This window comes from Austrofundulus limnaeus, unplaced genomic scaffold (assembly GCF_001266775.1).
Source record: "Austrofundulus limnaeus strain Quisiro unplaced genomic scaffold, Austrofundulus_limnaeus-1.0 Scaffold81, whole genome shotgun sequence".
NCBI classification, from domain to species: domain Eukaryota; kingdom Metazoa; phylum Chordata; class Actinopteri; order Cyprinodontiformes; family Rivulidae; genus Austrofundulus; species Austrofundulus limnaeus.
In genome coordinates this window covers 127,966-150,850 of record NW_013952483.1, presented here as the reverse complement: position 1 = coordinate 150,850, position 22,885 = coordinate 127,966, and the positions used below count along the sequence as shown (strand labels likewise).

The window sequence follows — 22,885 nt, the reverse complement described above, 5'->3', positions numbered from 1 at the left end:
GCTTTATGTCTGGCAGCAGAGACCATGCGCGGTCGCCATATTACGGAGCAACCCCTCCTCTCCGGTCCGGTCACAACAGCCGAGCAGCAGGCTTTCTACTGAACGACGCTACCGCCTGGGAGAGGACCAGTGATACAGCAAAACCTACAGCCAGGACTCGGTGAAATGGACGTAAACCTTTGTTCTTCGCCATTCAAGTGATCGTATCGCTTTCGGCTCGCCGCGGACCGGGTGAAGGTTGTTTAATTTTGATCGACTTGAGTGAAATCTGCAGTTAAAAACCTACTCACTGACGACTGTGATGGAGACTGGAAGCTAGCTCCGTGCTGACAAGCTAGTAGTTTAAAATAACTACAACTTCCTGAGCGGCCGCTTCACGCTTTCACCGCTTGTGTTTTAGTGAAACACTGCGTTATTGTTTCGAAATACTTGGGATACTATTGTGTTAACCACGGCTCAGACGGACAGTTAGCCGGCGAACTGCATCAGCTGACGCTGCTAGCTCGATTAGCTGCTGAGCAAGCGGCCACTAGCTTTAGTTGGCTTGCTAACTGACACAGGGAAATCGTGCATGAGAAGGCTGCTAATATTGCCACCAACTTCGCTTACAAATCAATATACCCCTCACCCCTAACCTTTTTTTTTAACTGGGTTGTCTGTAAAGCATAGTTTTGGCAAAACGGCGCCGTCAACGAACTGCATTCTTACTGCCTACTGTCGGAAACCAACTRCCGCCCGGATCCCCTCGAAATGCACCATCCGGACTCTGCAGGAGACTCTGGCGGTGTTAGAAAGATGGCGCATCCGGTCGTCTTTCACAGAAGGGGCAGCAACACGAGCAGCGGGAGCGGCCCCACGCTGTCAACACCGGCGAATCCGGTGGTCAATAACAGCCACGACGATTATCAGCCTCCTCCCGCTGCTTCATCCTCTCCGAGTCCCCACCATCCTCCTCCTCCACCCCACAACCTGAACCTTCAGCCCACGCAGTCTGCTGGAGCTCAGATAAAGAAGAAGAGTGGTTTCCAGATCACCAGTGTGACTCCAGCACAGGTGTCTGTCAGCACCAACAACAGTATTGCAGAGGACACRGAGAGTTACGACGACCTGGACGAGTCCCACACCGAGGATCTGTCGTCGTCCGAAATCCTGGACGTGTCCCTCTCCAGAGCTAACGACGTCGGGGCGGAGAGGAGTTCTTCGGAGGAGACGCTCAATAACTTCCACGAGGCGGAGACCCCCGGAGCTGTCTCCCCCAACCAGCCTTCGCACAGCCTGACACAACCCCACAACCTGAGCCAAGTGAAGAAACATGGTGGGGCCATCGTGAATGGGACTGTGCACCACCCTAACCATGCCCAGAGCTTCCCTCTGTCCTCTGGGTCTGGTAGCACCCCATCTCCCCTCCCTTCTGGGGGACCGTTACCTTCTCTCACTCAGAAAATGCCTTCGAACGTTGGGGGGCATCAAGAGAATGTTTCCCATGCTGCCCCTCCGAGTCTTGTCTCTCAGCCTGTGGGATCTGCCCCTGGAATGCACAGCTCTGCAGCGGGAAATACAGTTAGTATAGCTAATCCCCAGACCAGCAGTGTTAGTAAGGTGAATACGTTGAGCTCTGCCAATGTGCCTGTTAGTGGGGGGACCAGTGCTAGCAGCAGCAGTGGTGTCTTTCTTCCCAATGTGATCAGCAGCGGCGGAGGGAGTGGTGGYGCTGGAGCTGTTCTGACCGGAGGCAACCATATGTCCGCCGCTAACGTCAACATAATCCAGCAACAGCAAAGCGTCGGCTCCATGACGGCTATGACTACTGCAGCTGCGGCTGTCAGTGCCTCTGGAGGCGTGGGAGTCCCCAGCGGGGTCCAGGGAAGAGTCGGATCAGCTGCGCCGCATCCCGCCAGTGCTCCTGCAACAGCTGTGGTTCAGGCTCCCGTATCATCTGCTCCTGCTGTGGCTACTACCGGCTCTCGCTTCAGGGTAGTGAAGCTGGACTCCAGCTCTGAGCCCTTCAAGAAGGGCAGGTGGACGTGCGCTGAGTTTTACGACAAGGAGGCGCCAGCCCCTGCTCCTGGCACGTCCACGTCTGACACGCTCTCCTTCAGCACACGCCAGTTCATCCCAGACAGCTCCRCTGGAGCTTCGGAGAAGGAAAGCGCAGGTGGTAGTTCTGTGAGTAGTACAGTGAGCCATTACACTGAGATCATGGGAGATGCTAGTGGACCCCCGGTACCCCAGCATGCCCAGGATTACACCTCCCCTCCTCAGGGCTATCAAGGAATCATTCCCAGTGGCTTAAGTATGGGAGCATCTCAACCACAGTCTCACATGCAAACTCAGAAGACTACTGGAGCCACCCCAGCTCCTACAAACCTCCATCAACCTGCACTCATGACCACGATTGGCCTCCCCACTCCTGCCGTACCCCAGCAGCAGCTCACCTATGCCCAGGCAGTTGCTAATCAACCCACAGCTGCCTCCCAGGGCTTGGTGGGTGTTCAGCAGCAGAAATTAGGCTACGCCAGCCTCCCACAGCAGTCGTCTGCTCCCCCTTCAGCACCTCCTGTATCGGTGAGGCCACCTGAGTATGCCCAGCCACAAGCTGCTGCCTCTCAGCCTCTTCCCACCCAAGCTGTCACAGCACCTCCTGGACTGGCTAATGGAGCTTCTCAAATGATAGGAGGCCCTCAGCAATCTCAGGGGCTCCTTCACACACAGCCACCCTCTGGTTTGCCTTCTCATGTTGGCGCAGCAGGTCTCGGTCTCATGGATAGTCAGCAGCAGAAGCCCCAATCTCTCCCAACGCAAATTCAGAACCCAAGCCTGAACAGCCAGCTCCCCGCCGCCGCCCATCAGAGCCAAGCGGCCGCCCCAAGTGTGCCTCCTTCCAACCTTCAGAACGATCATCAGCCCCAAGCCCACGGTGTCGGTAATGCTGCTCGGATGCCCCAGCCTTCCTCTGTGAGCTTGACCCAGGACCACAGCAGTGCCCAGGCCCTGTCTCATGCTGCCCAGGCCAGCGCCCTGTACGCCAGTTTGCCCAGCTTCACCACCACACAGCTGCAGGATGCCCAGCGGCTGCTCCTCCAGCATCAGTCCGCTTTGTTGGGGCTACCCTCCAGCGGGGAGGCTGGAGCCAATACTGGCCAGGGTCAAGAAGCTGAAGGCAATGCCGCCAACGCCAGTGCCTTAACAGCACCAGCTGGTCTCAGGACTGTAGACGGCGAGGAGGAGGGGTAAGACACTTAATTTATTTGTTTTCCCCTCACTGTTCTGTGTGTGTTTTGTCTGGCTCAAATTAAAAAATGATGTTGACAATCACTCTATATCACCTGTGATAAGTCATACAATATTCTGAATAAATTTAAATCTGACTTCAGCAGACGTGAGGGAGTAAAAGGGTTAGCTATTATTCCTGATATAGCCAGCTGACAGTGGCCAAGCTGCTACGCTCTGTCTTCTGTCAGCCGGACAGGACTCGGCTGGATGTGACGTCTCCTGTCTTTATCAAGTGGCTGCAATGATTCAACATTTTTCTTGCCTCCTGCACAATTGCTTGAAATCCAGCTGTCATGCCTTACAGGGCACAATTTGTGCTGGCTGGACAGTTTGTCTCATATTCTCTGTCTCAGCACGTTGTTAAAACTCAGGAAGCCCAGAGACAGTTGTTTGATTATTTGATTAGTGATGAGTTAACAGAGGTAGCTATGTTTTAAAATAATTTAACTGAAGGGGGGGAGCACCCTGCCTTTAGGAAAACTCRTGAGGAGGAGATGCTGAGTTGGTGGACATGAAAGCTAAAATAACTTTATTTTAAAAGGTTGTTGTGAAGGCCTGTGCAAAATAAAAATCCTGTGAAACGCACCTCCAGTAAGTTTTAGGAGCTAATGTTTGAGGTCAGACAGGAATTTTAATCACCTTTAGTCAGAAGGAAGTTACTTAGTTTTCACCCTCTTTAACAATCTTAAGCCTCTTTTTCTGAAACCGTTAGGCTTCTCCTGTATGCTTAGTGTTCTGAATATCTAACTAGTAAAAAAAGTAAAATGTATTAGACTGATGTAGAAAACAACACGGAGGTAATGTTAAACAGCTCACAGATGCAACTTCTGTTGTGACTGATAACATGATTAATAAATCTGAGTGGAGTAAGGTTGGAGCATTACCTTTTGATTAGCAGAATTTGTGTCAAAYTGAAACCTTTTTTTAACACTGTGTAATATCAGCACAAGTCAATGTGACTGTTTACTAGCTTTGTTGTGACAAGGCCCCTGCAGAAGGTGGTATCTCCWTCCTGATTTCTCTGCAGCTACATGAATTCACTATAAAGTAGACTTTAACTGCACGTTTGCATCAGCTGTTCAAGACACACAGTCTGAGCACAGTTCCATAAAGTATACCCAAATCTGTCTTTCTGATTTTGTATACAGTAGGTTGTAGTGTCCACTATATATTTAAAGCATTGTTGAATTGACTTTGCTATTGACATCATTTTGCTTTTGTTGATGACATCTCTCTCTTTCCTAAAATCACCACCGATTGTTCTGCAAAAACAAAAATAAACAACCTTATGCTGAAAATATTGGTAAACTGTATACAAGGTATATACGTAAAAACAGAAATGCCAGTAACAGAGAGAGAGGAAATTAAATAAATACACCCATGCCATCCATGACTTTTCAACCTCATGGTTTACCTTTAAACTAGCAACCAGTCTGTGCAAGTCAAGTTTGTAACATGGAAGTGGAAGGATTTAACAAACCAAAAATGATGTCTCATGTTTTTTGACTGACTGGTCAAAACACAATATGTTACAGTTTTACAACTGTTGCAAGTATAGTATCACAATTAYTTATCTCATTTCTGAACTTTGTGTTTTTGTTAACGATGCAGTAAATAAGGCTGTTACTGCTCTGTTTTAAAGTCACATTTTTTAAAGATGGTAAAGTCCGAGGCCGTTTTTCTTTGTGTTCTCCMTTCAGAGGAAGGAACCTGCTTCTTTCGTCCTTGTTCTGTCCAGTAAGGATGAATTTACAAGCGTGTGCTGGATGTGTGCCATATAAGGACTTGTACAGTTCTTGCGTCCCTCTGTGTAGCTTCTGTCAACAGATGTTCAGGCAATGTCTCTGTCCTCATTAATCACCTTCTGAGATATATCTGTAGAACAGAGGCTCTATAAAGTGTCATTTTGTCTTTGAGTGAACATGTGTTTGAAAAAAAATGATCTTGTAAGTTCAGTTTAAGTATTAAAGAGATGAGTTCACTCTGAGTTGGTGGACATGTTGCAGCCGATTGTCTCCTGGAGTATAAATTACCAATATTACATACTAAAACTTCAATAGCCTTTTGAACAAACAGTTCTCTAGTACTGTTTTTGTGGCACCTAAAGTATGGTCATTTAAAGTATGAAGTATAGAAATTAAAGCCTTTTTTTTCTGTTCAAAGATTGTAAATAGCAGCTGTTTTTCCTACAGGGATAAATTATACTTGTACTGTATCTAACAGTTTCACTGTTCAAATTAATGTTAATTATGTTTAAATTTGTTGCCTCCAGGCATGGGCAAAGGAGCAGAATGTTTGCTCATTTATCTTAATTTTGGGAACCTGTAAGAGCCAAAAGCAAAGAGTAGAAAAAAAGGTAAAGATGCATCGTCATGTAAGATGAGAAATACAGCTCTGTGAATCCGCCTGTTCCTATGGTGATCCAATACGCTATAACTCAGATTTGAACAGCAGGAATCAGGCGTCCTCTTCTCCATCATCGGTGAAGAGAATTGACTGAATTAAACAGCAGAAAAGTCACAGGTCTATCACTCCATTTATCGTTAAATATTCCTCTTCCATATACATTAAAGTTAACTCAAAAGCATTCAGCAAATAGTTAATTAAACTATATTTGACATTAAGTGTGCCTGACCCCTGGGAGTGAGTGAAATGAAATCTATAATTCCACTTTACCTTTCTGAAACAGGAGCATTTCCTTGCACTTCTGTACTCTCAACAAACTGTTAAGCTGCAGTGGGAGGTGTAAACAAGCCGAGGTTCTGTGCCGTTATTTATAGATTGAGGTTTTCCAATAGCAGCGCCTCACATAATGGCTTCATTTTTTTTTATGAACGAGCAAAATTTGTTAGAAAACATTAATCTGTTTAAAGGGAGTCAGTATGGTAGGCCTCACAGGTAATGCTCATTAAGATCAGGTGCACAGATCAAATATTTTTGCCTGGTTTGAGTTGATTTTAATTGAAATACATTTAAATAATGATATTAATAACTCTAATAACTCCTAACCTTTTAATGTATATTCTACTTAAAGAAATAGTTATATTGGGAAAACAGCTTGAAGTTTAAAAAAATGTTGAATAAGCTGCTTCATATCTGGCTAATGGTGTTATTTCTTGGGTTGTTATGGAAAAAGATTAAAGTTTTTTGTGTGCAAAAAGGCTTCTTTTTTTTTTTTTTTGCCAAACTAGTAATTTACCATTGGTTTGTTTTAAAATGAATGAACAGGTCGCACATTTTTGAAATGCAGACCTATTGTCGGCRTGAGCACTGCCTCTGAGTGCATGAGGGTGTGTTTTGATGTGTGAAAGCTCAGGGGAATGTGGTCTGGCTGGCAGTGTGATGACTATCTCTGCTGCTGGCTTTTATGAATGCCATCTTTACCCCCCTACTGGCATTGCAGAGAGATGATGTGAGCTGGCTCATTAAGTGGGATGTAATAAAACACAAATTAAAAATACTGGAAATACACAACACCCTGTTTTTAATTTTTCATTGTAGATTTACAAYGATCAGATTTGGAGTTCAAGTTTGTATTTTGGCCTCTTGCATAAAAGTTATTCATTGGTGGAAAACCATAAAATCAGAAACTGATTGTACAGAATTGTTACCATATCTTCATGTCTTCAACTTGATACTGTAATGACAGCTAACTTTAGTTTAACCAACACAGCAACAACAAAAAGATAGTTTCAAGAAATTTTCATCTTGTTTCTACAATTTATTATTAATTTAGACCAATTGTTAAATGGCTAAATTCTAAATCCCGTCCTCTTTACCTGCTTTTTCATTTGATGGGGAGGTGGTGCCCACCTCCAGCAGTTACTGTTTGAGAGTAGAGGTACCCCCTCAACAGGTCAACAAGTCCAACTGGACAATATTTTTTTACTTTTTTGTGAYAACCAATCTGATATTCTTTAAATATTTAACCATGAAAGGTTATATGTTGCTTCTTCAAACATAAACAATGGTTGTTTTTGTTGGGCTGAAGACCCTTCCCCCATTTTTGCCACAGAGACTGAGCCAGAGAGCACCAGAACACAGCAGCGGGGAGGGAGGGGGTCTTCCTGCTCACTCTAGTGTTTTTAGTATTTGCTCATGAATGGTAGAGAATACAGATATGTTTCTTTTATTTATTTTTTTGTTTGATGGTATATTTTAGGTTAATACAAAACTGTTTGGCGTCTGTGTCGCTGTATTTACTTCCTGTCTTTGTTTGCCGATTTGTATTCTYTGTGCAGACTCGTCATTGATTTTGTTTGTGTCCTCCCTCCTCTGCTGATTGCTCTGTTTTCCATCAATAAACAGGATTGTTTCACTTAAGAGTGCTGTGGGAGAACTAATGGCCTGTAATGGACAATAATGGATTATGCTTAGTGTCCCTTTCATCTTTGAGAAAATTGTCCTCCCAAACCTAAACACTTGTATGCACTAACGTACACATCACCACAAAAACCTAACCTTGATAAAGAGCATTTACTGCTGTGATTTTAGTTCTTTTTGTTGCTGCACTTCTGTAGTTCGGCTGGTGTGATAGCTTTTTACGAGCTGAGGGATTTGAATTTCTTTGGTCATTGCTATTTAATAAGTTTTAATTGCCGCTTTGGGGTTTTCTTCATGACCACTTGCTGCATTCCCTGGCGGTCATGGCATGTCGTTATGCTGGATAGCGGTAACTAAAATGTTTCTGTTTTATGAAGAAATTAAACTTTCTTTAAAAGAAAAAGAGGTGATTTTTTAAAATAATTTTTTTAAACGAAACTGAACTAGAAAGATGTTGAACGTTTGAGTATTAATGCATCTTTGTGCCTTTGCTCATAAAAAATCTACTGTATTGTTTCTACCGTATTGTTGTATTTATAGTTGKTATAACAGTGGATTTGTTAATGTGAGCATAAAGAAAAGAATTCAACAAATTGTAATGTTTTGAAAGCTCTTATCTCTGAGGTAATACCTGCATGTGAGATTTATATCATTTTGAGATGGCTCAATCTTCAGCCACGCTTTAATTTAAATTTTTTTAGTGGGTTGCTGCTATCATCCTTCTAAACACGCAGGCAATGTGCTGAATCATAGCCAGCATTCCTGTGGCCAGAACAGTGTCCAGTCAGCTCAGAGGAACGTTACACACAGTACAGGCAGAGAACGCAATGAATGACTTTGCTATGAGTGTAAAGATTCCTGACTTTTTGTTGTCAGGGTTGTTTTATTCACTTGTTTTTTTTCTGTTGACTATGACCCGTTTGTCCACATTTCAAATTGACGTTGAGTTATTTTCACTCAGATACTTACCTTAAAAAAACTGAGATGATGTTTGTGGTTTACTCAAAAATACAAGGAAGTGTTAAAAGCAGAAGAAACATTTAACTTTCAGCTGAAGGTCGGAACAAAACGAGTTAGATTGTGTTTGCAAAGTGTCCACAAATACAACAGTGATAAATACGAATCCTAATGGCTGGAATGAAGTCCTTCATCCCTCTGCTTGGCTGTGATGATGTAGTAATGTCATTTTTTGAAGAAATGTACGTTTTGGGAGGACTAACCCCCTTTATGTTGAGGCTGGATGTTGAAAGGAGGTTTCATTCAGTTTTGGTACTTGGAAGCACAGAAGCACTTCGTTCTGTACCTAAATGTCCTGCTGCTCTAACATAAATACTTAAGTGATCTACAGCTCATTGCAGAAACTAAATGTATATTTTTCAGCCACCTTAATCCGTCAGCTTCAGAAGTCATAAGGCTAGAGATCAGATTTTTATCAACATGTTTAAACTTTTCATTTTGTAGTCAAACATGGTTGGTAGATAATTCCTCCTGCCACACAGCCTGCGTGTCTCTTTTCAGCTGTGTAAACTGTGCTGTACCGCCCCCTGCTGGCTGGGAAGATGCAACCYGCCTTTAAACAGGAGGCCTATTTTACTGAGTGCAGAGTTTATGTGATGTTAAATGTTTGATTCTATGCTTTTATCTTACTGAGAAAAATGTTTCAGTTTAATACACTTTATATGGCCATTTGTTTACAAAGCATCATTAGTTTAAAAAAAGACCATTTTATTTTTTTTACTTTCTGCAAAATAAGGAGTGATCTCCTTAACTTCTTTTGTGGTTTTTTATGTTTTCCTGTAACTTCTGTTTTTAAAATAGTTTTTAAAGCCCCCAGCTTATGGGTTTTTGTGGATTAGTCATGTGAGAGTCATTCAGGCCACAGAGCAGCTGCAGAAGTTTTAAGCACACAACTGCTGATGTAATTTGTTGCAGAGCCAGGAGAGGTGAAGATTTAGGTATAAAATAAAAATCCCAATGTCTTCTTCAGATACAACTTAAGAGTTTAAAAGAAAGTTAACAGAAGTGTTTTACACAGCAAATCTCAAACTGAACTCGAAGAATCACCAAAAGTGAGTTGGAAGGAAAAGCTRAGCGAGCTCATTAAGGGAGCTTGGAGGTCTCTGGTGGGCTGTAATTCCTCTAAATGCAGTTTGGGACTTATCATGACTCAAAATCCTCTTTAAGGTTTGGTCAGGGCAATTGGGCCACTTTACTCTCCTAAAGAGCTTAAAATAAATTAGGTTTTAGTTGAGTAATCATGCACACTTTTCTGTCTGGTTGTGTTGCAACATAACTGGTAACGATGTGGTTTTATATAAATAATATATTCTTTCTGTAATTATTGTGCATTCAGTGTTAGGCTATAAATTAATTAGTGGCATTTAGCAAGCAATTAGAACACCACATGGTTTTGAGTTTCAGTTTAAACTTYTGATTGTCTGTACAACAAGTTCATTTTATCCAGACTGAACAAAGATCTGGATTATTAACTTGTTTAGAAGCAGTTTGTTTAATTCCACAAGGGAAATCTAATTAACATGTCACAAGATGCTTTAATTACTGAAACAAAAACTGTGACTCATTTAAATTAAAGTAAACAACTTCTCCATGTTAGAGAGAAGTTTCAGTTTTCTATATTACGGAATGAGGAAATTTACTTAAACTTTGCACAAAATTATAGTAAAAAAGCTCAGTCAGATCTTTTCTCCTTTTCAAATTCACAAGATTTTCTCTACAAACTTAGCTCTGATTGGCTCAGTGTAGTTTGTATTTAGTTAATAGTTTAGTTCTTTATAAATTGGTACTTATGCGTTGTCAGTGATCATTTCAGCCAGGAGATGGCAGTGTAGACCACCTCATTATGATGTCTTGTAGCTTAATCAATTTGTTAAAAAAGATGTGGGCTCATGCTCTGACATGATGTTAGTGAAGTTTGAAGCCAGACTTGATCAGTATTGTATTGCACTGAGAAGTGGTTAATATGATCTGTTAAGTGTCTTTTATTATTTATGTCACCAGGGTCATTTCAAAGGGCTGTCAGAGGAAGTGAAAGTGCAAACAGGAACAGGATGTTTGTCTGTTCAAGAGCTCAGTGTCAGACTTCTTACATAAAATAAGCCTTTAGTTTAAGATACTATATACTATTGTTGAAGTAACTGGGTTAAAACTAGAAATAATTTGAGCCTTTATTTGCTTTATGCTGCTTTTTTCAGCATGTTGAATCATTTCAATATCGACTCATTTATATCAAGAGGTTCATTAATCTAATTAATTTTAAGTCATAAGTTTAAATTAATAATATGTAACAGCCAAATGTTCTGACTTTTGTAAAATGTATCTGATCATGTCTAATAAAATGTAAACAAAAAAAAACTAAATTTCTGGAAATAGTATACTTAGTTTAGCAAGATTGCTTTTTACTTCTTTTTTTAAATAAAAAAAAAGTTTTACAGATTGTCACCATTTTATCTGATCTGTTTTTTGTTGTTTTGGTTTTAACTTGGAAAAAATTAAAACCTGACCAGACATTCGTAAAGGTTTRAGTCTGGAAAAGTGTGGAAGTTGAACCCTGTTCAGTCATATTTAAGGAGACTCTAGTGCCATTGTTAACATCCTTTTATAACTTTATTGATTTTTTTTTTGTGAAAGTAGATGGCTCAATCACTCTAACTTTTATGCAACTCACAAAAGTGTGTTTTGTAAAGGAGAAGAGTCAGTGTGTGAAGTTCTGTTTGTGTCCAGAAGGTGGTGCTAGTGATTACATTTTCAGTTCATCAAAGCAGAGTTTGCTTTTGTTGTTTTTGTTTTGTTCTTGTTTCTTTATTTGGAGTGTTTAAGTCGATTCAGAACGCGATATATTGAAGCTGTCTGTCTCAGTTAAATAATCCAGTTCAGATGTTGGCAGTCTAATGATATCCATGTGCAATAGCTTCTTAAAAGATGATTGCATCATTTTGACAACCGGAAAATAAAATTTATGAATGTAGAGAAGTACATTGATGATTGTAGTAAACAACTGTCAGTGTTTAGGTTTAAGCTGTACCCACGATAGACCAGCTTTCGTCAGAGATTTAGACTCTGTGGCGTTGAGCCATTTCTAATCCACTCACAGCTCTTTCCTCCTGTCTTCACTTGTAATCCGATACAAGTGAAAGCAGGACACTGGGCCAAGCTGCATAACTTATTGTTTCCACATATTGATTTGATGAACTTCCCTTGACCTCAAAGGACCTACGTAAAGACGAGGAACACCATAAATCTTTTAACTCTCGAGGTTGATTCATGTTTTTTCTACCTACTTCAATTAATTGTAATTTACTAAGCAATTTCTAATTCTACTCTTGACAAAACCCCATGTGAGATTTTAGGAAGACTGCTGCTTAATTATAAAAAGTGCACAGCTCTGCAAATGTTAAAAATTAATGTACTCTAATTTATCCACTATGAGCACTTTTTATATCACTCCTGTTATAGATTTCAAGTTACCAATGATGTGAGAGGAAAATGACAACTGCTGACTCATATTTTGGAATTATGTGTCTCTTTCTAAGTGTAAGATATTTTTCTGAGTGTAAGATCTTTCACTGACAACAGTGTTTAAAGTGTTGTTTCATTAATACAAACATTGCTGAATTAGTCTCTGAGGGAAAAAAACTGATTAGAGATTTTTCCATAAGTGTGAGGTAGCAATAGATGATACCAGTTAAGATACTTCCAACTGAAATGCTTCTTGTTGGATATGGCTTTTTTTAAGAAGTACATTTTCTGGTGAACCTATTAGCTAGTAAAATGAAGGCAGAGTAATTGCTTACAGCTGATTGGGTATTGACATTTCAGAAAGATGTGACCTCTCTTAACGTCTCCGTCGGGGCCCTTTTTTCTTGTCTTTTATTGCTGCCGTTAGCATTACTCCTGGTGTGTGCTGCCTGGACTGGAATGCTGTGTGTTCTTTGGCAACTAATCCTCTTAATACCAGGTTTCGCCCCACATTATTTAAACTTGATGCTCACACACCCATCACAACTTATGTAACGTCTGCATACATGTGCATGTGCTGGAGGCATGGCCTGTATAATTCAATTCAATTTATTGTCGTTATACTGAAACAGGGTTGTACAGTGCAACGAAATGCTTTTGTACAGTGCAACGAAATGCTTCAAAATGTGCCATCTTCATTTTCATTCCCAGCACTGCCTCATACCTTTGGATGAGACGTGAACCCCGTTACCCCATAATTACTCTAGTTGTGTCTAAAAATGAAACACCTGCATGAAACCTTTCTAATCCATAAGAAGTCCAGGTCTAAAACTTTATGCAGATGATTAACAGTTATTCTTTAGATACTGGTTTAGATCTCCCTGTCTTCATTTAAAATGTGTGCTCAAGTATCCTAAATGAGTCAAGACTGCCAAGTTGGGTACAAAGTAGGCAATGAAATAATGTGCATGGATGGTTCAAAATAGTTTTGCWAGTTATTTTCCCCATTCCATGATTCATAAAAGCACACTTTAGTTATGCTGAACTATCAAGCCAACTCTTTCTTACTTCTGTCCCTTTCGCCCCCGTCTGTGTGAGTTTAGCTCAGTATGAAGACTTGCTGCTGTCAGCCCAAATTGCTTCACTCTCTCTCCCATGTATGGAGGCCAAAATGGCCACTCATCATTCCTCCCTGCCTCTCTGACTGACTCACCGAGTAGCTCTGTGTCATTCTCCATAGTCAGGGTGTGACTATGGGAAAACCTCTGCCAGAGCTTACTGGTAAAGTCTCTGCACGCTTTCTACTATCAAACTACAGCTCAGGCAAAAGCCTTTACAATTCAACAATTCAATAGAGCTCTTTTTTTCCCCAACACTAGGACATGCCAGGCCCCTTTTGTTAAAAATTAGAGTCTGCATTTCCCTCCCAAAGCACTGCAGAACTGACGTCTTCCTCTAAGACATAAAGCTGACCTACATACTGCTCTTTTGCTATTATTTGAATAAAAGCTAATGAATGTTGAATAAATGCATGCTGGTCAGGAGCTTTGGACAGCAGTGATGAAATGAAACAACCATGGAAAATCAATCGGCGTACCAGATTTGTGGATTCCGAGCTCATTTRTTGGACATTTTTTTTGGTGAGTTTCTCTAAATCCAAATTGGAAGGAGTTTTGTGGTAGAGTGGATGTGCAGTAGACAACAAACCGAGTTGAAAGCAAAAATGTCTTTTTGAGTCTTGGTAGGTGATGCGATAAATTGCTTTTGGATTGCATTTTTTTACATGATGTCTGGTTAGATTCAAACTTGAAATGGATTCAGATCAGAGATGACTGCCGTTTGTTTGAACTTAAGAACCTTTTAAGCATGTTTTTGTAAAGCTCAGCTTGATGCTGCAACGTTACCCAATTCTCACACTTGGCTCTTGGTTTTGTAGCTGCCTTTAGTTGGACCTTAACTTTCAGTTTTATGTTTAGAAAGTAAAGATGAGTAATAGTCCAGCAAATGCTGTCTGTGTGCTTGAGCGTTACAGCAGATAACGGTTTGAAATCATAACTTGATGTTGTTTGTTCTGTTTTCATTTTTAAGTATTAATAATCAATTTATTCAGTTAGCAAGTGTGGCAAAGATGATTTCTTTCTTATTGAGAAAGCTTACAATTAAATTCACTTACACCTGACATTTCTAATAAAAGATTTATTCTGAATTTGACCAATTGGAGCTGGTTCCAGCTGTAATTTCTTAACATAAGAACAGAAGTTAAGCTACCAGCTAGAGTTCGGATAACCTTGTTTACTGGAAATGTTAGTGCTTTAAGAAGTCTGTAACGGATGACCTTTCCCAGAAGTSACGTGCCACTGGTTCACCCCAGCATCAAGTCTGTTGGGACAAGCAAAATCCCCGGGATCCACCTCGCCTTTTTTACCATCTGTTTCTTGGCCGACCGTCTCTAAGCCAGCGGAGGCCCTGTGAGAKCATTTTTGTTGTTTTCTGTTTGCTGAGGCATTATGGCACGTTGGAGCGGCTTTTCAATGAGAAGTGACGAGATTAAACCCTGAAGCGCAAGAACGTCTCTTGTCTCGTCTCTCAGAGAGGCGACGTACAAAATCAYGAGGTTGCAGGAAAAAAATCAACTTAGCAAAAGTGTCGTCAAGTTTTTTTAAACATTTCATAAATTGGGTGATTTTGACTGTGATGTCCTCAGAATTTTGGACAATATATAGCGTGTTTATCACCTAAGGAGGCGTATTTCAGTGATGTTGAGGTTTGTTTTCTGAGGGTTAGAGGCCTTGSAGCATTAGGAGCAGGGAAATCACTGAGCCACATGCTAATCTCKGTTGATGGTTTATGTAACTCCTAGGACCACATGATCACACGTCACCACCCGCGCAGCAACTGTCTGTATTCAGTGATGCGCTTGCTGCCTGCACATGCAAACACAAATGGTTGGCATGGAGGAAAGATGAWGGACACACGTTCATGATCACAGGAAGGCTCAGCGTGCAGCTTCAGTCACTAATGCATCTGTCTCCGTGGCCCAGATCTGATCTCTAAATGTAAGAAGGAACAGGAGCTGTTCACAGAAAAAAAAAATCCCAAACAAAGGAGATCGTTAACACAGCAGCGCCGTGTTACACCGGACTCTATATGTTCCAGCTGAGAGACACGTCAATGAGAGTGCAGGGGATAAATCTGCGGGGCCATGACGAGATGGCAGTCAAGCTTTTGTTCTGGGAGCTGGAGCAGCATCTCAAAAGGTAAAATAGACAGAGAGGCTCCACTGTAGCACAACTGCACACAAAAGGTTGAGTAGTCCTTTCTGTTCCGTCATGCAGGCTTCTGGTTGGATTAACACTTAAGAATATGTGATCTCTTTGCTTTTATTTCTCTTTAAGTTGCAACAAAGCTGATAGATTATTTAGGGAAATGTACAGATTGATGCGGCGGTACAAAGAATTTCCAGTTGACTTCAGCTGAAATTACGACAGCTCGGGTCATTTCTCTTGTGCTGTTTCACTGGGTCACTGGGCCAGTGTTTTTACTGCAGTGCTGTTGGTTGTCTCCAGGGCAGACTGTGAATTCATGCAGGATCGAAACCCTCAAATGCTTTAAACCAATTAAAAACTTAAGAAAAATCATTTTAGCATCTCAAAGTATCAGCTGTATTATAGTTCGGCTTCGTCTGTGAAACGTGGTGATAATAGCAGAGAATTCAAAGGATTTTTCAAGATAATCAAAAATAAATCAGCCCATCTTGTGCTTTGAAATCATTGTTGTACCATGCACCTCTATCTTTGAAAACATCTCCAGGGTTTGATTCTTCGAGCTTCAGCTGAACGAGCTATTTGGGTGTGGGATAAGAAGCTAAAACCTCTTCTAGTCAGAGCTAAAAGAGGCTTAAGTATCTTTTTTTAGGCATCAGGCTTCTTGGTACTGTAAGTACTTAGGTGTTTGACTGGAATCAAAGTTGACTGGAGACTCATTGAASCTCTGTATCACTTTTATTAAAATATTTATTGCTATTTTGATAAGCCTAAATTTGCAGATGACTCTAAAAATGGTTCTTTTCATGGACACACAAATAACTTTTAAACCTTTTAATGGTAGTTTCCACAAAATAAATTAAATTAGAAATTGATCCACTTTGAATTGATTCAAATGCAGTGTAGTAAGTTGCACAAATAGACACTTATTATTAATTATTACTGTTTTCCTAGTATATTTTCCTATTTTCCTAGTATACAAACATCACAAATCAGCTATTACCAAAGAGCCTTTTCAACTATTTTCATCATTTGATTTCTGTAGACCTTCTCAAGACCCCACTTTTGGTATCTTATCCCAGCCCCAGTTGCAGGATTCAGTGGATATCTTTATATTTGTTTATGTGTATTTGTTTAGTTCTTTACTCCTGCTTGTGTATGAAGACTTTCCGCTGTGTCATGTTTAAATCCTTAGCATCTGTTTGCTGGACCTCTTGCATTAGAGAAGTGTTTTTGTAAAATATGATTTTTATTTGAGTAATACCTGGATGTTTTAGTGTAGATCATTTCCTAAAAATGCAGAAAACACACTTGTATTTAATGCATCTTATCCTCACACTGACCTTTTTTAATAAATGTGTTGTCAGTTTATTAGACGTTTTTGTGTCCTTATGGTCAGAAACCACTTGGAAGCTACCAAACATCAACTTTGTGACCCTGCTTGAATGCTTTTTTGATAACTGACATACCTCTGTTTCATTCTTGTTACTTTTTAAAGAGCTGCTTTAGGACTGAATGAACAGAAAACTAGTTTGTATTGTTTAAAAATGTTTTATTTTAGAACTACTTGCCAGTTTGTGTAAATAACCTTTTGGATTTTTGACCAGCAGACACGCACACATTCAGCATATTTACACATTTTTTGTTTTAATTAAATATTCTGACAGTATCAGTCATTCATAGATGATTCAATCCCTTCTTCTGATTGTTGTTCATCATCCTCCCTCTGGTGTTAAAGCTGACACTGGTAGCATTGTGCACTTTAAGTACTTTAAGAACCAGACATGCATCCTCTCTTCACCATGTAGTGTGTAAATATGATTGTGTTTAAATGTTGAGTGAGTACAAGTAATTTCAAGGGTTTTCCATGTGTGTGAATATGAGAGTGTGACCCTTCAGAGAGAGTAGAGAGGGTTGTATGTGTCGGTGGGTGAGAGCATTGTTTGATTGAGATGAAAATTATTACAGGGGAGTTAGTTTATGTAGGTCTGCTGAAGAGGGAACAACCTAAAGCAGATGACTAAAATGTTATCATCTATAAAATCTTATAAATGCACTTTTTAGATGTGATGTTGGTCTTTTTGAGCACAGAGAAAAATGTATCAGATTTTTTTAAACATTTAGGTTAAAACCGGTGCAGTGCCGTACATGACCACACGAGGGCGATATATGCTCATAGAAAACAACTTAAAAGAATAAAATCACTGTGTTTCCTCTTAAAAATGACTTGATTGTGTTGACAATATATTTCTATTAGTTATATTTTTAAATATTCTGCAGCAGATGCCTCTCACCCTTCGGGTTGAAGGTTGTGGTCCAGCATGTTTTTATATTGTCTATGTGGAAGACTTTAATATTTTTAGAGAGCCACTAAAAGGATGGGAAGCATCACCTCTGTGAATATGTTAGTAAAATACCAGGCAGCAGTGAGTAATTCGCCTGGTTGCAGCAGTATTTACCCCCACCTCATTACTAAAAGCCTCGGGTAGGTCCTGGCCCCTCCCTTCCTGTTTCCGTCCACCTGCGGGGAGGACGCAGCACGTGTCAGCTGATCGGCAGGTGGAGGCGTTCCCGAATAAATTACCCGCGGCTCGACCAATCAGGAGCCGGCTCCTTGGGGATAAATTATGCGGTGGGGTGGGGGTGGGGGGTACCACTGAGGGGAGCTGCAGCCCTTTGTGTCCCGCTGAGATGGGCTGACCTTGGGTTGGATCCGTACCGCTGCGGCTGTCGGGATTTTTAGAGGCGGATGTCGCGAAGCTGGTCGCGTGGAGGTGGACTCGAGGCTGCTCGCCGATAATAATAAATATTCTTTAAAACATGACGTCGTCGTGCTACTCCGTGGCCATGGATTTAGGCGTCTGCCAGCTGAGAAATTTCTCCATCTCGTTTCTGTCGTCGCTGCTGAGCGCAGAGAGCTCCCAAGTCGAGCTCGACAATAGGTAAAAATAAATAAATAAATAAATAAAAGAGAGGTGCATTTTCATCCCCAGCGCATCTGCATCAATAGGGTTTCTCCGTGTTTTATAGAAATTTCCAGAAGCTGACTGACCCACATTCCTCTCAAGGAGCGGAGTCTCCTCATCTTTTCTCACTGCAGCAGTAAATGTATTCACTCCTCTTTCCTTGTCTTGCAGCTCGTCGGGAGCCAGCGTGGTGGCCATAGACAACAAGATTGAACAGGCAATGGTGAGTTTAAAGCTTTGTTTAAATTAAATCCTCAGTGCTGGGGGAAAAGGGCTTTACTTCCTGCACCCTTAGAGACTGATGGAGTAATGTATTAGTGCAACCGTGCTACATAATTAAAGCAGGCTTTATGTTTTTAAATAARAGTAATATTAAGTGTTATCGTTAACAGATAAAACTAGATATTGCTTTGTGCTTTCTGTTTCTCCATCTCTGTCAGGGCTGTTGCTAGGCAAACTAAAGCCTTTTTACACCTAGTTAAATATATCTCGGCCTCTGATTGGCTGACACGGAAACGTGGGCTGGGCTAATGACGTAGCACCTGGGAATTATTTTCCCTCAGATTTTTTTATTTATTATCAGCTTATTATCAGATTAACAGTTGTGTTTTTTAAAAAAAAGAAGAGCGGGCAACATTTAAAATCATATCTGAGTAAAAAAAAATTTACACTTTACTGCAATTTAATGCAATTAAATGCAATTAAATCCCATTATTATAAGTATAAATCAAGCTAATTTACTGTTATTTTTTTTTAATTTACAAAAATTAAAATGGTTGCTGAATTGTAATTATCTTGAACACTGACTCGGAGTTTACTATAACATGTCAAATATGTTTCCTTGTTTTGTGGTCAGTATGGGTATATATAGCTTTAAACAAATTATAAACTAATTGCTTCAATAAATAAACATTTAACAACTACTACACCTAAATATGGAGAAAACCATCCTCACTCAAAAAAACAAAACAAAATGTGAGCTACAGTAAGCTCTCAGCAGCCTCTGCTGCACCTTTTCTCTTCTTGGTAAGTGATTAGTTACAGGCACTGCTGGTTGCAGATTTTTTTGTGTAAGTGGCAAATTTTGGCYGATTGGTTTATTTCTGCTTAATCGAAAACACTATAAACAAACKAATGTAATTAACATAATTTATACACAGTAATAAATGTTTGAAAGGCTTTACTGAAGACAGTCATGTTTCATATATATTTATTCTTCWGGGTTCAGTGAAGTAAAACGTGAAAACACAAAAGTTAACTGCTACATGTTTCTGTCACAGGAAGTTACTGTRGCGCTGAGACAAATGGAATAACTGATAAACCCTAACTAAAGCCAAGCTTTAAATAGCCTGACGCTGGTATCGATAATATCAACATCTGGATCAATCTTTATTCTCCTACATCAGTGAGATAAAGGTTGGATGAGATGAAACAAAAAATTCAGATGAAGGTTGATTTCAAAAACATCAAATATGTATCTGATTAAGTATCAATTTTAAAAAAKTTAGATTTGAAATTTGAGTTTGTCATGTTTAGACTTTTTAAAAATCCAAAATGGATCTTGTGCAAAAAAAAAAAATAGATTTGTGTCACTTTAGCCTGCCGTGTGAATTCAACCTGAAAGTAGATTCTACTCTTGCAGACATACTCAGTACTGTATAACTTAAAGACGTGAAAATGTTGGTTTTTCTGGTGTGGTTCTCATGACCCCATGTCTCTGCCTGACTGTAGGACCTGGTGAAGAGCCACCTGATGTACGCAGTCCGTGAGGAGGTGGAGGTCCTGAAGGAGCAGATCAAGGAGCTGCTAGAGCGAAACTCCCAGCTGGAGCAGGAGAACGCGCTGCTAAGGACGCTGGCCAGCCCCGAGCAGATGGCCCAGTTTCAGGCCCAGGTCCAGACCGGCTCCCCGCCYGCACCCGCGGCGGCCGCTCCGACGGGACCCCCGAACCCCGCCGCCCTCGTCCAGCCCGCCTCGCACAGCTCGGGCCCCTCGGCGTAGCCCGGCCCGCACCGACGGACCGAACTCGTAGTTTCTCAGCTCTGCTGCAGCCGCAGAGCCAAACTTTGCCTTCTCTCCAGCGGGAGGTTACGCTGTCACAAGATTTTGCACATATTTATCTCTGAAGGATGCAGACAGCTGTGCTCCTCGACACAGTGAAGAGTGACAATCTAAACATGCTGTTCGTGTGGGGGGCTTTGTTTTCAGAAGAATCCTCAAAACATTTGCCAAATAACCATCAGTCATCAACAAGAATGTCTCACCAAGATWAAAAAAAACAACAAAACAAACAGCTTATGACAAAAATCTGCTTAGCTAAAGAAATAAAATCACTGTGCCTGTCTGGATTTTAAGTGATAAACTAACCATGAAGCAGCAGGTGGGAGATGGTTTAAATAAAGTTCTCTTGGGGAGGAAGAAGACTCCTCTGAGTGACATGAAGAATGTGAGCACCTATTATCACGTCAAWGTCCCCATCTGGAATGGGGGGAGTTGGTGGGGAGGTTATTTTGGACATTTTGGCAGCAGTGATGTTACTTAAACTGCGGGTTGAACAAAAAAACAACAACTGGTTTCTTATGGAGATGATGAGAATCTATTTTCAGTATTTCACTTTCAAAGCTCATCCTTTCGCCCTTGACGAAGCTCATTGTTGCCGTTTTCTCCACCCTGCTGTGGCATGTTGTTTAAAGCTCATCTGACAGGGTGGGAGCTTTGGGCTAAAGCTGCATTTTTTTGTTGTTTTTTTTCCCCTCCTTTCAAGGGCAAAAGATGATGTACATTTATGTATAGTGTAAGTACATTGTAAAATAGGAGGAGGAGGAGAAAAAAGATGCTATCTAGGTCACAGATTGATGCAGATGAGCAGGAGAAAACGCTCGGTTCCTGTCATCTATCTTTAATGCTGTATTTTCAGGACTGTGGATGGAAAAGGAGGTTAGGTTATTTAACTGACAAAACTCAAACCAACAACTGTTGTCCTGCTCCGTTACTGCAACATTAACTCTGTAAACACTTTTCACATCGCTCTCTTTTGTTTCTTTATGAAGTGTTGCACCTTTTTTTTCCTTTTGACAGTGAATAACTCTGATCTTAACAAAAAACAAACAAAAAAAAGCAACCTAAGGAAGGAAAAAAAAAAACACAAGCTCTGAGGATCTTTTTTTCTTTTTTAATTCTGTGTATCAGTTGTATGCTCATGTTCTGTGCATGTTTCCTCAACGACCGGATGTGATGACATAAATACCTACAATTGCACTTGACAGCTGCACCTCACAACTTTCAATAAACATGCTTAAGAAAGGAAAAAAAACCAAACAGCTGGTTGGTCGTCTCTTTCCTGTGTTTAAGCTGCACTCGAGCAAATGGGAGCTATTATTTAGCACATTTTACCTGCAAACATGAGTCGATTTAGTCATATTTTTATATTTGTGTACGCACAGGACCAAGGAGATCTGATACTAGACTTGAGTAGTGTTTGCAAAATGACTGAGTTCACCTATTTATTACAAATTAACAGTTTGGTGAACCTATAAACGGAGTTTCCACAGCTTGACTAAAATATCTTAGTGTAACAAAACTGGGCTTTATATAAAAATAAACGTTTTTATCAAAGTAAAAACCCAAACAATGCAGATGGGGTCAAATTGTTCATGTTGGGCTAGGCACAAAAACCTGGCTCTAAAAACTAAATACAATTAAGTATGTGAAGAAGTAGGTGTTCTCCATTTGCTCAACATTTATTTAAAAAAAACTTACAGATGAATATGGCACATTGTCAGCAACACACACACATATATATTTATATACACACACACATATATATTTATTTACACACATCTATATATTCATACACACCCACACAGGTGCCAAGCAGATGAGGTGTTCTCCAGCCGGCGTGGTTTCACACTGTTCATAGAAAAGCTGTCAGAACCACAGACTGCGACGCTGTAAACGCTGATCCGGTGCGGGGGGCGGGGCTTGGTCCGGAGGGAGAAACGGGTCTTCTCCCTCCAACTTTGCGTCCGGGGTCTCTGGAGGGGGACCGGGGTCGTAGGTGTGCAGGCGCAGGCTAGCCGGGCTCAGTGAGGGCGTGAGGAAGGGGGCGGGGGTCCAAAGCTTCCCCCCTGGGTCACATCCCCATCCGGATGCTCTGAATGATCTGAAATATGGCTGAGAAATACAGATCGCTCAGATTTAGTCTTTTTAGTTTGAAAACACAAGAAAAAATCTGAACCAAAACTTCATCTCTATTTTGCTTTTAATGGAAAAACGGTACAATAAGGCTCTACTTATAGATGGCTTATAAATACTTTGTAGATAGGTTATTAATTTATCTGTAAACACTTCATAAATTATAACTCAATTTACAGTTTCTTGCCAAATTTGTTCATGTATATTACATCTAAAACATATTTTACATATATTGTACTGTATTACTGCATTATCCACAATTATCAAAGGGAGCCTTATTGTAAAGTGTAAAGTCATACACTTATATACAGTGGTTTGCAAAAGTATTCATACCCCTTGAACTTTTCCATATTTTGTCACATTACAACCACAAACATAAATATATTTCAC

At 40.6% G+C, this 22,885-nt stretch overlaps 2 protein-coding genes across 2 annotated transcripts in view; one reads left to right on the top strand and one right to left on the bottom strand.

Moving 5' to 3' along the window:
• LOC106519705 (TSC22 domain family protein 1) lies at positions 1 to 20,571 on the top strand. The gene is made up of 3 exons (XM_014011477.1): positions 1 to 3,230; positions 18,473 to 18,524; positions 20,033 to 20,571. The coding sequence occupies exons 1-3, from the start codon at positions 751 to 753 to the stop codon at positions 20,300 to 20,302; spliced, it is 2,802 nt and encodes a 933-aa protein (XP_013866931.1). The 5' UTR covers positions 1 to 750; the 3' UTR covers positions 20,303 to 20,571.
• An 888-nt stretch (positions 20,572 to 21,459) lies between these two features.
• Positions 21,460 to 22,885, bottom strand: part of serp2 (stress-associated endoplasmic reticulum protein family member 2) — a 5,203-nt gene continuing 3,777 nt past the window's right edge. The window contains exon 3 of the mRNA XM_014011476.1: positions 21,460 to 22,474. Within this exon, the coding sequence (XP_013866930.1) occupies positions 22,434 to 22,474 (41 nt within the window). The 3' untranslated portion in view covers positions 21,460 to 22,433. The remainder of the gene's footprint in view (positions 22,475 to 22,885) is intronic.